The sequence below is a fragment of the Microcaecilia unicolor genome, chromosome 5 (genome assembly GCF_901765095.1).
Source record: "Microcaecilia unicolor chromosome 5, aMicUni1.1, whole genome shotgun sequence".
Lineage (NCBI taxonomy): Eukaryota > Metazoa > Chordata > Amphibia > Gymnophiona > Siphonopidae > Microcaecilia > Microcaecilia unicolor.
The window spans coordinates 307,766,984-307,783,631 of record NC_044035.1 but is presented as its reverse complement, the minus strand read 5'-3'; the positions used below and the strand labels follow the sequence as shown (position 1 = coordinate 307,783,631).

At 45.5% G+C, this 16,648-nt stretch overlaps 1 protein-coding gene across 1 annotated transcript in view; it reads right to left on the bottom strand.

The window, feature by feature from the left end:
- The window catches only part of LOC115470808 (nuclear receptor coactivator 5-like), a 132,991-nt gene extending 117,498 nt beyond the window's left edge, over positions 1 to 15,493 (bottom strand). The window contains 2 exon segments of the mRNA XM_030204358.1: positions 10,168 to 10,234; positions 15,300 to 15,493. Of these exon segments, the coding sequence (XP_030060218.1) occupies positions 10,168 to 10,226 (59 nt within the window). The 5' untranslated portion in view covers positions 10,227 to 10,234; positions 15,300 to 15,493.
- Positions 15,494 to 16,648: the final 1,155 nt, after the last annotated feature.

Here is a 16,648-nt window from a genome sequence, read left to right as displayed (position 1 = left end):
AAGAATTCATCTGAGCCTCAATCAAAGCAAGTTACTATTAATCCAGCCTAATTAATACAGATTTTCTAACAATATCTTGTGGCACATTTCCCTTGTATATAATCCCTAAAAAATGCCTTCTAACATTATTGCATTACCTCTATTGTAAATAAAACGTTATTGTTAATCTGGTCCTTTGAGCAGGTCCTTAAACCTTATACAGTGCAGGTTAATGCAATTCCCCAAAATATAAATATATCCTTTTTAGCCCCTTTTTCATAGGGCAGGGAGAAAGTCTGGAGGCAAGTCCAACATGGACAATTGTTGAATCCACGAAGAAAAAACTGCTGCCTGAATTTAACGCAGCTAGATGAAAAGCAAGCTTCAAGGAAACCTCAAGCTTGCTGTCATGCATATCCTTTGATGCAGAGCCGCCTTAAACAGAGATAGTGTTACATTTAGTAACTGCCGTAATAAAGGCATCCCTTAGGCAACGCAAACTGCTCTAAATCAGATGGCAGGAGATATATAATTTAGACATGGCACGAACCACCCGGAAGTTAGAAACATGGGTCTGTCTACCACTGAGCTGCAATAAGCTCCTGCACAGCCTCATGAATATGGAAAGATACAGGAGGTCTCTTAGTACCTAACATAATACATGGAGCAGGACCAGAGGGATGACAAGCAGGGGAAAGAAATTTTAAATTCTCCATAGATTTTGTGATCAACGGAGGCAACTCCGCTCTCAATAACAGCCTAGCTACAGTAGGATCATCACCCCTGTCCGCCTATGAAATGTTCAAGTCAGGGCCATCAGCAGAACTTGGTCAGAACTGACAGATGAAACCTTCTCTGGCTCCCGAGGAACATTCTCCAAATGCAGCAAAACAGAAGGTAAAATTATGCCTTACCTGCTGATAATTTTCTTTCCTTTAGTAGCAGCAGATGAATCCAAGAACTGGTGGGTTGTTTCCATCTACCAGCAGGTGGAGATAGAGATTACAAAGTTGAAGGCAGTGATACCAGATGGCCAGCTACTCCTTCACCTCAGTACATGTCTCTATCACCAAGCAGAATCAGACAAGAAACTAGGAAGCCTTCCTCACCAACCATACAAAACAGGAACTTGTCAGTCTGACTTAAGAGAAACCACAACTGCGATGGAGTCCTCTTCAGTGGTTTCTGTTCTCTTTCCTCTTTTTTTTTTTTGGAAAGTAAAGACCAGGACAACAGATAGGCAAAACAAGCGCGGCTGACAAAGGGCAGGATCCTGGATTCATCTGCTGCTACTAAAGGAAAGAAAATTATCAGCAGGTAAGGCATAATTTTACCTTCCTTAGCGTAAGCAGCAGATGAATCCAAGAGCTGGTGGGATGTACCAAAGCAATCCCTAAGTAGGGTGGGAAGTCACCACTCCCCAAGACAGAACCACCGCTGCAAGGGCAGCATCTGAATAGTGAAAGCACTTCCATTCCACCCAGAAGTAGATAGCAAACTCGTGAAACGAGCCTGGAATGCCACCGGTGGGAAGCAACCTTTCCAAAAAAATCCACAAAGTATCTGCAATCCAACGAGAAAAAAAAATCAGATCAGACCAGAGGCTGCTGTACCACAGCAAGAACCAAAGATAGAGAGAAAATCTGAACGCTGAAAAATATGCCAACATCTGCAAACACTGGAGAGCCCTCTGAACATCCAGAAGACGAAGTGCTGTGTACTCTTTGTCAAAATCCCCTTCCCGAAAGGAGGGAAGAGAGAGAGGCTGAAAAAGGAAAGCCAAACAACAGCCAGAAAAGAAAGAAGGAACCGAAAGCAAGGTCACTCCAGACTCAGCAAATTGCAGGGGAAAAAAGAAACAGATCGGTACGGCTGCGCTAAAATTTCAGACACAACTGGCGACCAAGAACACTACTTGTAAGTTCCCAAGCAAAGCATTCTGCAAAGGAACAAAAAGTCCTAAGCAATGCTCGGTAGACAAGGAGCCCCAAGCTAGACTTGGAAAATATGAACGAGGTTTCAGGGGTTCAGGGAGAAGGTTGCAGCAGCAGAGGAGCAAAGCACTCTGCAAGAAATGCACCACCTCTGAGTGCAAGGCCAGACCCTTCTGCAGCCCATCCCGCAGAAAGAACTCAATCGCTGAGGAACAGACGCCCGCAATGAAGACCAAGATTTGGCCGCAACCAGCCTCAAAAATCCTCAACACCCAAGAATATGCGGTTGCAGTGGACCACATACAAGAGCGCAACAGAACAGTAACCAAAGAACTCTGTTCCTCAGAGTCAGCCTCTCAAAAAATCAGGCCGTAAGACCAAAGCAAGAGGGATCATCCACTCAGGAGCGGACCCAGAAGGAAGAGCCCAGAGCAAGCGGATCCAAAATGAAGGCACCACCAGGAGACTCACCATATCCGCATACCAAGGGTACCATGGTTAATCCACTGCTACCAGAAAGACTGGACCCCGGAGAGCGAAACAAAAAGAACTCGGCCGCAGAGAGGCCATGGAGGAAACACTACTGAAGAACGTCCTCCGGCTAAGGAATAAAACCACCAGCCCTGCCAAATCACCCTCTCTCTGATGACAGAAGGCACCTGGGCGTCCAGCCGGGACACCATCAGATCTACCTATAGAGCTCTCTACCTGAGGCCATGTTGGAGAAGCACTGGTGTGGAATAACCATTCTGCCGAGACCAGAAGACGGCAGAAAAGAGAAGAGAACTCACCGTAAGAAAAGCCTGCAAAGTCGGCCGAGTAGAAATGGAACACGGAGGTCCTCTGCCCACTCCATGGGGGGGGGGGGGGGGGGAGGGGGGGGGGGCCACACGCCCTGATAGCCACAGTCTGACTCAGAGTTCCACTCTGTCGAGGAAGCAGCCACCACCTCATCTTCTCTGACAGCACAAGCACCGCCTAGCCCACAATGTGTCCTGAAGTGATAGAAGACGAATAGCACCAAAAGCAGGTCCAGGTGGGGAAGACAGCACAAACACCGCCTGGATTGCAATGTGTCCTGAAAGGCTAGAAGACAAACAGCACCAAAAGCAGATCCAGGCAGATCAGCTACACCGTCTCCTGTGCCATCCACTACCCCGAAGACGGAAGGAGGAGGCACCAAGGCATCCCTTCCACAGGGAGGAATTGCAAAGACACCAGTTCATGCACAGGCGTACCGAGAACAGCAACGGAAGACACTGCAGACACTCCTGGAACACAGGAGACCACCCGTCAAAAAGCAAGAGCCGTAGATGTCATCTATGAGCACCGCCCACAGCACTACCTCCAAAGTGTCCGTCACAGAGCCCAAGATATGAATGCATAGCCAGGCTTGAGGACTCAGCGCCCTGAGCAGACTGCGCACCCAAGTCTGTACCTAGATCCTCCAGTCCTCGGTCAAGAAAAAAAATCGTACCAGAGCTGTCTGGAATGGGACGAGGTGGCTCATTTGGAGGGTGACCACCCAGCTCAAGGATTCCAAGACCCGGGTAGACAAACTCTCAGATCTCATCTAGAGCGAGGTGCACTCTGATGCTGTCCTTGCGGAGAATGCCGCAAAACTCCCAAACCTAAGAAAAGGTGAATGCAGCCATAGACATGCCGACAGGCAAAGCCTGGAACTGAACAGGAGGGCTCAGAACGGCCAAACAGAGAAACTGCAGATGAAGGGGGGGGGGGGGGGGGGGGGGGGGGGCAAAGAGGAAAGAAAAGAAACGCTTCCTAAGGGAGAAGTGCAGGGAAAACTGAAGTAGCTCTGAATATAGCTAGCTGTCCAATACAAAGAAAAAGTGCAATAAAAGCCTTAGAGACACTGCAACAAATAGCTAGCTAGAGGTGCCACAGATACAGTGGAAGCTGGAGCTGGAATGCAATAGTTTGATCAGTGTCAGAGCAAAACTAGAAGAGCAGAGCTGCTGTGGGAAACCACAGCTAACCTTTGGCACTGTAGCCTAGTGTAAACTGTCCCAGCCACGGAAAGAACTGCTTGTCAAGGAAAGCAATATGAGAAAGGGAAGTAAAATATACCCCATAGAAGGAACCAAGGGCCAGAGCTTCTAATATGAAGCACAAACCAGCCTTAAACCTGTGACCTTCAGGCCGAAAGCCATCTTCCAGAAAAAGAAACCAATTTACTGAAACTACTGCACCTGGAGCAAATGCCCCAATGACAGCACTGAGGTTCCATGGTTGCCATGGAGACCAGAGCACTAGCCCCAGAAAACAACAATATGTAACATTTCCCACAGAAACATGGAGCCAAAGGCACTAAGCCTAGAAACTCCCTGTAACGGAGCAGAAAACAAAAGAAAACCTACAGCACCCGGTATTCCCAGGCAGTCTCCCATCCAACTAGCCAGGCCCAACTGCTGAGCTTCCAAGATCAGAAATGAGGCATACTCAGGGTGGTGTGCTCATAGGCAATGCCTGTACTGCCAGTATTAAAAAAAAAAAAAAAAAGTTTCACAAAGGAAGGCGGGAAACTTCCAAGCTATTCAAGCAACTGCCCTCTGAGAAAAAAAGTCTGTAAATAAGTAGGCCCTTTCAGCAGCCCAAGAAGGAGTCCTGCTCCGATGCTGTTCACTGTTTCCCCACACCAGGAACAACCTTAGTCAATGCAGGAACTATAAGAAAATCTAAACTCACCACAGACAGCAAGGCCTATTGCTATCAATGTAACCACTTAGGCAAACATGGCTTTCCAGCTCAAGTGATTCTTGTTGCCTTTGTGCAGAAAGGGACTGCCCTAAAAAGACTCCCTCCAAATAGAGGAAGACAGGGGAGAAATGGACCCTACTGCTGAGCTGGAGAGAAAACATCCCCTCTTCAGGGCAGGGTCCATCAGAGGAGACTGAGACAGGGAACAAACCAGAAAACTCCAAAGGCTGAACTAAAAAGGAACTGTCAGTTCCCCTACCAGACTTCTGCAACATATAGGCATTCAGAGCAGCAGAATGAGCTGGGGGGTGGGAGTCAGAAATCCCCTGCCCCAGAGAAGCCCCCAGTGGCTGACGTGCATCCCGAAAAAAAAAACGAGGCACATCAGATTCATTCTGGAAAACTTAGCCCTCTAGAACCCATCTACCCAGGATGGGCATAAAAACTTACCCAATCACAAAAAGGGCTACAGAGGCCAAGCTCTCTTAAGAAGGTAGATTCAAATTAAGGGTCCCACAGCAAAGGACATCCTGCTCAGAAGATATAGAAACAGCTTAAAGTAGTTCTGTTCTTCCCCTGGATCTCCTTGCATAGTGGGAGCAGTTTGAGAAGAATTTGTGCCACTGCCCCAGCTACATGCAAACAGTTTCTGACTCAACAGTGATTTTGGTAAAGGAAACCAAAAGCTGGAGAAAATAAAGGGGAATCCCCTGTACCAGCAGTCTCTAATGGAACAAGGTCCTTTAGGAGAAGCCGCCCCTCCCCCATTCCCACATCAAGGCCACAGGGCATGAAAGGCTCAGATCTAATATCAGAAAAAAGAGCCGCACCAGCAAAAAAGGCGTGTTCCCACCATTTTACCGCGGGAAAAGGCTGCTCAGGTAAGGGGAACTTCAGCACTTCCCTCCCCAGTGTTCAAACACACCACCACACACAGTCCCACTGCGGAACCTCTGCTACTGCAGTGGGAACAGCTTTCAAATGCCAGTGTCACCCACATTAAAGCACGGTACCCCTGCGCCAAAAAGAGAAAGGCAGGGACACGCTGAACAGCAGGTGTCTCCAGAGAAGCAGAGTCCCACAGACGCAGCAGCTTGCTGCCTAACTGGCACACAGCACTAAGACAGGGAAACCCTGTACTGCCCAGTCCTGTCAGAAATCTTGTTTCTTCTGGGGGGGGGTGGGGGGGTGTTTCTTTTTTTACACCGAATGAAGGAAAAGGAGGTCTCTTGGTTTTGTCTTGTTTTACTGGTGAGGAAGGCTAGAGCTCTAAAGACCGGGGGGAAAAGGGTGAAGCAGGGACCCAGAAGACTGAGTATGCCCCCAAAGTCAGCACCACCAGCCAGACACCCCTAAACTCAACTGGCCCACAGGACCCAGGAGTATCCCCAACAGACAAATCCAGGAGCTGCTGAAGCACAGTCCACCACCTGCTGGAGATAGAGATGTACTGAGGTGAAGGAGAAGCTAGCCGTCTGGTATCACTGCCTTCAGCTTTGTAATCTCCACCTGCTGGTACATGGAAACAACCCACCAGTTCTTGGATTCATCTGCTGAATATGCTAAAGAAAGGTTTTTTTTTTCTTAGGGAGCTCCTCCTTAAAAGCAACGTGAAGGGAAGGAGAGGCAGCTTGAGCTCAGTAATAAAAAGGCCCGATGTAATGAAAGAACAAATTCAGGTGAAAACAGCAGGGCAGAAACTTCTACCCCCGCAAAAACAGCATCCTGGGAAACAGTAGCGGGCAAAGAACACGCTGACAAAATGGGTGCCAAAGCCTCACAGAGCACAGGAGTTGTCAATGCCGAGTCTGCCAAAACCACAATCGGAGCGGCGCTGGATTAAACTCCTGGAGATGGAGTACTGATGGCCAATTAGGAAAAAGACCACTAGGTTTATACCTGAGGCACATGATATTCTCACCCCAAACTCAAAGACAGGACAGGAAGCCACACATACAGTGGGGGAAATAAGTATTTGATCCCTTGCTGATTTTGTAAGTTTGCCCACTGACAAAGACATGAGCAGCCCATAATTGAAGGGTAGGTTATTGGTAACAGTGAGAGATAGCACATCACAAATTAAATCCGGAAAATCACATTGTGGAAAGTATATGAATTTATTTGCATTCTGCAGAGGGAAATAAGTATTTAATCCCTCTGGCAAACAAGACCTAATACTTGGTGGCAAAACCCTTGTTGGCAAGCACAGCGGTCAGATGTCTTCTGTAGTTGATGATGAGGTTTGCACACGTCAGGAGGAATTTTGGGTCCACTCCTCTTTGCAGATCGTCTCTAAATCATTGAGAGTTCTGGGCTGTGTCGCTTGGCAACTCGCAGCTTCAGCTCCCTCCATAAGTTTTTCAATGGGATTAAGGTCTGGTGACTGGCTAGGCCACTCCATGACCCTAATGTGCTTCTTCCTGAGCCACTCCTTTGTTGCCTTGGCTGTAGTTTTGGGTCATTGTCGTGCTGGAAGACCCAGCCACGACCCATTTTTAAGGCCCTGGCGGAGGGAAGGAGGTTGTCACTCAGAATTGTACGGTACATGGCCCATCCATTCTCCCATTGATGCGGTGAAGTAGTCCTGTGCCCTTAGCAGAGAAACACCCCCAAACATAACATTTCCACCTCCATGCTTGACAGTGGGGACGGTGTCTTTGGGTCATAGGCAGCATTTCTCTTCCTCCAAACACGGCGAGTTGAGTTCATGCCAAAGAGCTCAATTTTTGTCTCATCTGACCACAGCACCTTCTCCCAATCACTCTCGGCATCATCCAGGTGTTCACTGGCAACTTCAGACGGGCCGTCACATGTGCCTTCCGGAGCAGGGGACCTTGCGGGCACTGCAGGATTGCAATCCGTTATGTCATAATGGGTTACCAATGGTTTTCGTGGTGACAGTGGTCCCAGCTGCCTTGAGATCATTGACAAGTTCCCCCCTTGTAGTTGTAGGCTGATTTCTAACCTTCCTCATGATCAAGGATACCCCACGAGGTGAGATTTTGCGTGGAGCCCCAGATCTCTTGTCGATTGACAGTCATTTTGTACTTCTTCCATTTCTTACTATGGCACCAACAGTTGTCTCCTTCTCGCCCAGCGTCTTACTGATGGTTTTGTAGCCCATTCCAGCCTTCGTGCAGGTGTATGATCTTGTCCCTGACCTCCTTAGACAGCTCCTTGCTCTTGGCCATTTTGTAGAGGTTAGAGTCTGACTGATTCACTGAGTTGTGGACAGGTGTCTTTCATACAGGTGACCATTGCCGACAGCTGTCGTCATGCAGGTAACGAGTTGATTTGGAGCATCTACTGGTCTGTAGGGGCCAGATCTCTTACTGGTTGGTGGGGGAGTCAATACTTATTTCCCTCTGCAGAATGCAAATAAATTCATATACTTTCCACATGTGATTTTCCGGATTTAATTTGTGATGTGCTATCTCTCACTGTTACCAATAACCTACCCTTCAATTATGGGCTGCTCATGTCTTTGTCAGTGGGCAAACTTACAAAATCAGCAAGGGATCAAATACTTATTTCCCCCACTGTAAGTCACTACAGCAAACAGGAGCTGCTATCCCGCCCGCTGCAGAAAAAGAACTCCATCTCTATTCCCAACCTGCTGGCTGGTCACAATCCATTTGTCTGGACTGATCTTTGGGACATAATATAATGCATCTATCTTTAGAATTTATTTATACCCCACATTATCCCAAACCTACTCAAGTTCAATGTGGCTTACAACAAATAAAACAGGCAAAATTTACAATACCATAAACAAAATATCAAGTAAGAGCAAAGTAGCACAAATACGATACAAACTAAATAATAAACCATTGATGGCCAGTTACAATCTAACAAAGAAACAAATGGGGTTCACACTCTCCACAGGAACGGAAATCAAACAGTAAAGGGGTGGAAAGGACCCAAAATCAAATGATCAGTCAACCACACAAGGATAAGATGCTCCAGAAGAACCCTTTATTCAGACCCAACACGGTCTGTGTTTCGGCTAGAACAGCCTTCTTCAGGGGTCAATCTATTGGTGTTCAGTAATATATTGACTGATTGAGCATTTAGATATCTTGGCAAGCTTTTTATATAACGTGCTGCCGATATAAATGCATTTATATCGGCAGCACGTTATATAAAAAGCTCGCCAAGATATCTAAATGCTCAATCAGTCAATATATTACTGAACACCAATAGATTGACCCCTGAAGAAGGCTGTTCTAGCCGAAACACGGACCGTGTTGAGTCTGAATAAACAGTTACAATCTAACACACTCCATCAAGGTAGAAACCTCTCAAAAAGGAGAGTTTTCAGTCTTTTGTGAAATACCAAGTAATCAGGCTGACCCTCGATTGTCAATGGCAGTGAGCTCCAGCACTCAGCACCTTCGTATCTAAAGTCTGCAGAGTGAACCAACCTTAGTGCATCTTCTTTCAATCTGGAAGCGGCTGTATCCAACACATTGCCCTTGCCATATAACTTCTGCAGATTGTCACCTGAACTCCAAGTCCTTCCGAGACAAATGAACTTCTACATGAAGAGTCATCTTCATGGTCACTGCTGTCACAAACGCATCTATTTTAGGAACCCAACTCTTGAAGGAAGGGAATGAAGACTGCCCACCATCTTTGTGTCCAGGAGCATCACAGCTGGGGCCTCCCATTCTACCAGAAAGTGCCCTGTGAAGTAAGAATTTTTTGGAAAATTGCCACAGCCCCTCCTCCATGCCTGAGCTGCAAAGACCCAAGACCGCACAATTATGGAAGACAACTCCCTCCCAAATAGTCTCACCGCTGAGGATTTGTCTTCTTCTGGGGAGAACTCCCATAGCTCAACCTCTGCAACATCCTAGTCATCCTCTAAAGAGGAGGTAGTCAGGGTTGCAGCCTGCTGTTCCTCCAATCCCCCACTAGGGGACTCTGGGAACCCGGCTCAACCCCTCACCCTGAGCCATCCCCACCTGTCTTGGAACCTCATCAACCTACAGAGGAGTTCTGGTTAGTCTTATTGTTAACCACTCCAAGCTGTAAAAATGTATATAGAAGAGTTTTTGTTTTTTTTATGTAATGTAATTCAGTGACCACTGTGGCCCCTGACATTTGGTAAGGCCTCCAAAGCACTACCTACTGTACTGACAGACTCTCCAAAGTCTCTACTGTCATCTAATAGTAAGGGGAGATAACCCATAGGTCAGGACTGGTCTAGCAGGATAAGAAATATTTGTTTGCCTAGGGTTCAATACATGTTAAGCTGATCTTGGCCTAGGAACCTGGCAATCTATGGTAAACTGTAAATTCTGTTTTAAAATCTGTCAGGGTCACCTACCTGTTTCATATATTATCGAATGTGGTTTAGTTTTATTATTCCTTCCAAAATAATATTTGGGTATGGTACCAATCAAGCTTCTCCACACACACAATCTGTGTCCTATATACCACTGGTTTTTATTACCAAAAAGATGTTAACCATTTTTAATTAAGTTGCTGAAGAAGGCTTTTCATATAAAACCTTTACACAAACATTTCTTACCTTTTTTCCACTACAGGTTTTTGAACGTGACCCTTCGTAACCTTGACCCAAGATGACATTTTGAACCCTGGAAACAACAAAAATTTATCTTCAGTTATATTTCTTTCCCATGGTGTCCCCGATATAAAGATTGATAGACTTGATGGTTAATTGCTGAACCAGGAATTCAAAATACTGTATGCCAGTTCCACAGATGACAAACATGGAACCCACCATCTGCCATCAAGCAGAAGATCCTGAGGGAGCAGTGGCCATCTGGACTGAAAACAGCAGTATCAGTCTAAGCTGGAAGCAAGGACCAAAGCTGCTAGGGTATCAAAGGCCTAGGTATGAAAAACAGATCAACAGCCTTAGGTCTGGTGTGGGAAACAACAATGGCAACCCCAGGCCAGAAGGGTAGCCCACCCCTTCTAGGCAACCTCTCTAGACAGTACATAGGTTTTCAGATTTTCCCTCCTATTTGCGTGCCAAGGAGGCAGGCAATCTTGGGCACATTCATTGTGGATATCCTTAAAAACCTGACTGGCTGGGTTCCCCCAGGACAGGTTTGGGAATCACTGCTATAATCAGTTAAGAAGCAGCTGTGATTTTTGCAAGTAGTTTCATACTTAATGTATTACTCGGGTCTAGTGGATATAATGATTGGAGGAGTATCCTAGTGGTTAGTGCAGCAGACTTTGATCCTGGGGAACTGGGTTCAACTCCTACTGCACCCTCCATTGCTCCAGGTACAAATAAGTACCTGTATATACTATGTAAACCGCTTTGAATGTAGTTGCAAAAATCACAGAAAAGGCGGTATATCAAGTCACATTCCCTTTCCCCTAGCAATCTCCCAGTTGCCCAAAATTCATCATCTGAAGTCAGCAGGGGAACAGAGACAAGTCGTAGCACAGCCAATCAGTTAGCCCCAAGAAATTAATGGAGGACCAAGGTTGTGCCATCAACTGGGCTACACAAAAGATACTGACAGAAGGCTAAGAGGAAGGGAGACTGCCTGGAAGAAAAGGGACATTGGAGCAAAGTGAAAATTAAAACAAAAAAACCCCACACACACTTTAAAGGAAATATTTTTCTACCACTAGTGACAGAATTGCAAGGGTGAATACTGTAGGCAAGTTTTGCCTTGTTCGAACGCTACAACTCAAAATACATTAAATCTAGGGATACAATAAAAGGACTTTTGAAAAACTACTTTAAAAAGATCACTCCCCTATGGTAAGCAACTAGAGTTTCTATATGAAGTAACCTTCTTCAATCAGCAGTCCACCTTAAATAGAACGTGCAAGGAAGTTAAGCGCTGTTAAATATATATACTTTTCTAAGTGATGTTTCCATCACTTGAACAATTACACTCCCTCAGGGGTGTAATTTATTACAGAAACAAAAATGGGAAGGAAGTTTCCGAATGATACAAAGAAAAAATCAATCAGGATGGTAGATAAACAATGAATGTGAAAAGTCCTATTCTATTCCACATATTTACCGCCTGCTTCCACCAATAAAGAGTCTAAGTGGGTTACAATAAGATAGAAAATCAAAAATCATATGAATCACTATGCTACTTAATCATTCAGATGTTTTAGGTAGAACTCCATCCACATTACCTGGGATGGGTAGCCCAAAAAATGTTCATGAAAGGTTTTTTTTCAGGGGTTCCCCCCCCCCCATTCTAGACCAAATGCCCTCAAGAATACACACTCTTGGCAAAGAAGTGCACGTCTTTCTTAGATACCAAGTGTGTGGATACTATTGGGTTTATTTTCAAAAGTGATCGCCGGCGATCTTCCGACATAAAATCGGGAGATGGCCAGCGATCTCTCAAAAGCTGCTTTTTTGACACCATCTCCACTTTCCCATCGCCGAGTCGGCAAAAGTTCAAGGGGGCGTGTCGGCGGCGTAGTGAAGGCGGGACATGGGCTTGGCTACCAGATGGCCAGCTTTCGCGGATAATGGAAAAAAACGGCGTTAATGAGTATTTCGACGGGTTTACTTGGTCCTTTTATTTTCACAACCAAGCCTCAAAAAGGTGCCCCAACTAACCAGATGACCACCGGAGGGAATGGTGGATGACCTCCCCGTACTCCCCTCAGTGGTCACCAACCAACCCCCTCCCACAATAAAAAAATAAAAATAAAAACCTTTTTTGCCAGCCTGTATGCCAGCCTCAAATGTCATACCCACCTCCCTGACAGCAGTATGCAGGTCCCTGGAACAGTTTTTGTTGGATGCAGTGGACTTCAGGCAGGCGGACCCAGGCCCATCCCCCCCACCTGTTACATTTGTGGTGGTAAGTGTTGAGCCCGCCAAATCCCCCCAAAACCCACTGTACCCACATGTCAGTGCCCCCCCTTCACCCATAAGGACTATGGTAGTGGTGTAGAGTTGTGGGGAGTGGGAGGGGATTTGGGGGGCTCAGCACCCAAGATAAGGAGCTATGCACCTGGGAGGTATTTGTATATTTTTAAAAATTTTTTAGAAGTGCCCCCTAGGGTGCCCAGTTGGTGTCCTGGCATGTGAGGGGGACCAGTGCACTACAAATGCTGGCTCCTTTCACGACCAAATGCCTTGGATTTCGCCGGGTTTGAGATCACCAGCATTTTTTCCCATTATCGCTGAAAAACAAAACTGGCCATCTCAAACCCGGCGAACTCTGGTATTTGGCCGGGCCAAACCATATTATCGAAAGAAAAGATGGCCGGACATCTTTTTCGATAATACAGTTCGGCCAGCTGTTTGCAGCGCCGCCAAAATATTTCGCCGGCGCAGTTCAATTATTCCTATGTATCTCAGTAGTGGAGGGGATGAGATCTTAAGGTTGAAATCAGCAAATAAAATTTTGAACAAAATAATAATCCAACAATATTGCTAATGAGTGTAACTATGCCTTAGCATTAATATGGTTCTGGCCAACTGGCCAAACCTTGTAGGCCTTTATCTGACGTTGTTTTTACTATGTATTTTATTTATTTATTTATTTATTGTTACATTTGTACCCCGCACTTTCCCACTCATGGCAGGCTCTATGCGGCAGGCAATGGAGGGTTAAGTGACTTGCCCAGAGTTCACAAGGAGCTGCCTGTGCCGGGAATCGAACTCAGTTCCTCAGTTCCCCAGGACCAAAGTCCACCACCCTAACCACTAGGCCACTCCAAAGAGGACACACTGTTCTGAAAAAGTGCACACCTTTTTCAATTGTTTGCACCATATAAACAAAAATATACTTTCTTTATATATCTACAGATAACACCACACCATTTTGTTTCAAATGGCAGCCCATCCCTACACATCACTTAAAAGGGGGTGTCAGTTACAGAGGACGAAACCGCCTAAATCAAGTCTCTCTCCCCTAGTTGGCCTCCACCCCAAGCTTTCACCCAGTCTCTCCCTCACCCTCCAGCCTATATTTGCCTTTTTGCAGATAACCTGAGTTGAAACAGAATAGGAACCATGTAAGGTGTAGACAACATGAGAAGTGATCTACAAAAATTAGAATGGTCTTTTGGCAGTTAAAACTTAATGCAAAGTGCTGAATTCAAACACACGCAAGATAAAGAGGACCCCTATATAAGAGGATGGAATGAAAGCAAAACAAATAACCTTCATACTTTAAAAAAGGCAGAGATGCATGGAACTACTGATTCAACACCAAACAAGGGCAAAGAGGGATGCAACCCGAATGGACTGGAATGAACAGCTCCTAGTCACCTTACTGGGCTGACTAGATGGCCTTTACCTGATATCATTTATAACGTTACTATAAGAAAATGTGAAGCCAGAGAAAGAAAAGAGCATAAACACTCCATCAACTCATTTAACAAATGAATTAAATCCAGTTTCTGCTGGACTACAGCATGAACCTTCATCCTACTAAAAGTCTAAGCTAAAAGCCCACCTTTTCGATGCTGCTTTTAACTCCTAACCCTTATTTTATCATCCTCACTTTAATATTCCCTTCTCTCTTGTTTGTCTGTCCTAATTAGATTGTAAGCTCTGTGAGCAGGGTCTGTCGTTTCATGTTCAAGTGTACAGTGCTGTGTACGGCTAGTAGTGCTATAGAAATGATAATTAGTAGTAACTCCTTTAACAAATGAATTGAATCCAGTTTCTGCTGGACTACAGCATGAACCTTCATCCATAAACACTTGTGAGTTTTTATAAATCCCCTCTGATTTAGTCTTAAATCATTGCAACTGGCAATGATCGGCTGTCTTGGAATCTAATGTGTACAACTTCATTCTATTAGGTAGGTGGCACTATTGTGATGTTTTCAGCCATCTTAGCGACATGCCTCGCCAAGGGAGCAGAAGCCCCAGACCACAAATCCAATCTCCTCTCTAAACACAAACAGTAAAGACCACCGAGGCCAATTAATGTGATGATCCAAACTAGAGTTTGCCGAGAAAAAAAAATGTTTTGTTTTATTTCTATTACCTAAGAAAAATGTAAATTCCCAATTCTTAGTTTCACACATGGAACACGTGAAATGACTACTGCACTATAAAAAATATAAAATTAAAAAAAGGTACAAAAAGTACTTCTAGTCTCTATAAATCTGAATAAAACATTTAAAAATTAGGCCGAAGCTAAGATTCTGAAAGGAGAATGCCACTGGGTTAGTAGCGGTTATAATGCTCTCACTGCTTCCCTCTCAAACGATCGAAAAGAATTACATATAAATGAATCGTGACTACTCAGATCTATGCTCAGACACACAAAAAGGAGACACCATATATTTGTGTCGTAATTACAACAAAAATGAAACCCAAAATGAACAATGGTACTAGACCCTTCTACTTTAACACCCAACACGCCAACGTTTCCACAGCATGAAGACAGACACGCTCTCCCTGTGCGGGCGCTACCACAAGGGCTTGAAAGTCCCAAGATATCAGTGATACTTGCGACAGCTAAAGGCGGAAGCGCATCAAGGTGCTAGGCAATAATCCAGGAGCGACCGCCGAAGCGTTTCAAGCTCGCGGCCTGCTCCTTTGTTTGTTCTCACCCGCTTGCACTTTGGAAAAGCGCGGGTAGGCTTACAAGGCCTCAAGGCCTAGAGCAGCACAGGAGTGAGGCGGGAGAAACCAAAAAGCCACCTCCCCGACAACCTGGGGCGACAAAGAAAAACTCACGGTCTAGAAGCGGCTTTCACGGTCACTTCTCCGGGCGAAACGGACCAAGTAGCGCTCTATGATACGGCAATCCCAACACGGGCGTCGATAAAAAGAGCACGACCGCGCGAGTCCCTCTCAGTAGTCGGTGCACCGTGCAGGACAGAGGAAGAATCAAGGCGCGAAGCGCTCCTCCAAACAACGCCCTCTATGGCCAGGCGAGTAACAGCTCTCTTAGTTGATGGGGACGAGCGAGAGTCGGGAGGAAATGAGCGGCCACTTCCGCACTGCGCCCTCTATGGCCAGGAGGATAACAGCTCTCACAAAATATGAGACTATTCGATGACGACCAAGGAAAATCTGGAGTGGTTTTATGATAGGAGACGGCTACATCTATCCCAGATTATGTGGGCAGAAGTCAGTGGGCGGAGCTTGCCGCCATATTTGTTTGTTCAAAACGATAGCTAACGTTATTGAATACAATATCAAATTTGAGGTTTATATTGTTTAATCCTCCTAGATTTTGCATTCTGTCTGTTAGGAGGGGATTTGGTGGTGGGGGTGTAAGGGAAGGGGGGTAGTTTTCGAAGGGGGTGGGAAGGTTACATAGAAAATGTTTTTGTCAGTGCTCCGGCTCTTGTTTTATTTTGGGTCTGGGTAATTCGATATTGTCATCCATGTATTTCATATAACACCAATTGTTTCTTTGACTCTGGAATGGCGAATGCCATAACAGACTATTGTAAGCCACATTGAGCCTGCAAATAGGTGGGAAAATGCGGGCTACAAATACAACAAATAAATAAAACCCACTACGCGGAGGATCGGGCATATCCGCTTTGCACATTTTTCACTTTATTTGCAATGCTGTATTGTGCATTTCAGTGCTGCGCTATATACCCTTAACTTGCTTATAACATAATAATAATAGGAAACGTTCGTGTGTGATCATGAAATAACATTGGCAATCACTAAAACAGCAGATACAATTATTTTAGCTCGTAGAAACAGCAGTAATAAAACTCTCTGTATCTTAGTGTTAATTTTTTTACACTGTTCTATAGAATACAGTAATAGATGGCGGGGGGTGGGGGAGTGGCAACTGAAAAGGAAAGAAAGACAGCAAGGAAGCAGGTTGGCAAGTAGAGGAGAGAAAGGTGTGCTAGCTTTGTGCTTACACAAGTCTGGCATGGAAATGCCACACTGACTGGAGAGAAAAGCCAGAAGTTGATGAGTGCAGCATGTGCAGTTAAAAAAAAAAAAAGTGAGAGAGTGCCTCCAGTGGAATGAGTGCTAATGCTGGTCTGGGAGCACGAAGGATGCACTGCCATGATCAGTAGAGTATAATTACTGAGTGGAGGATTTGAGGC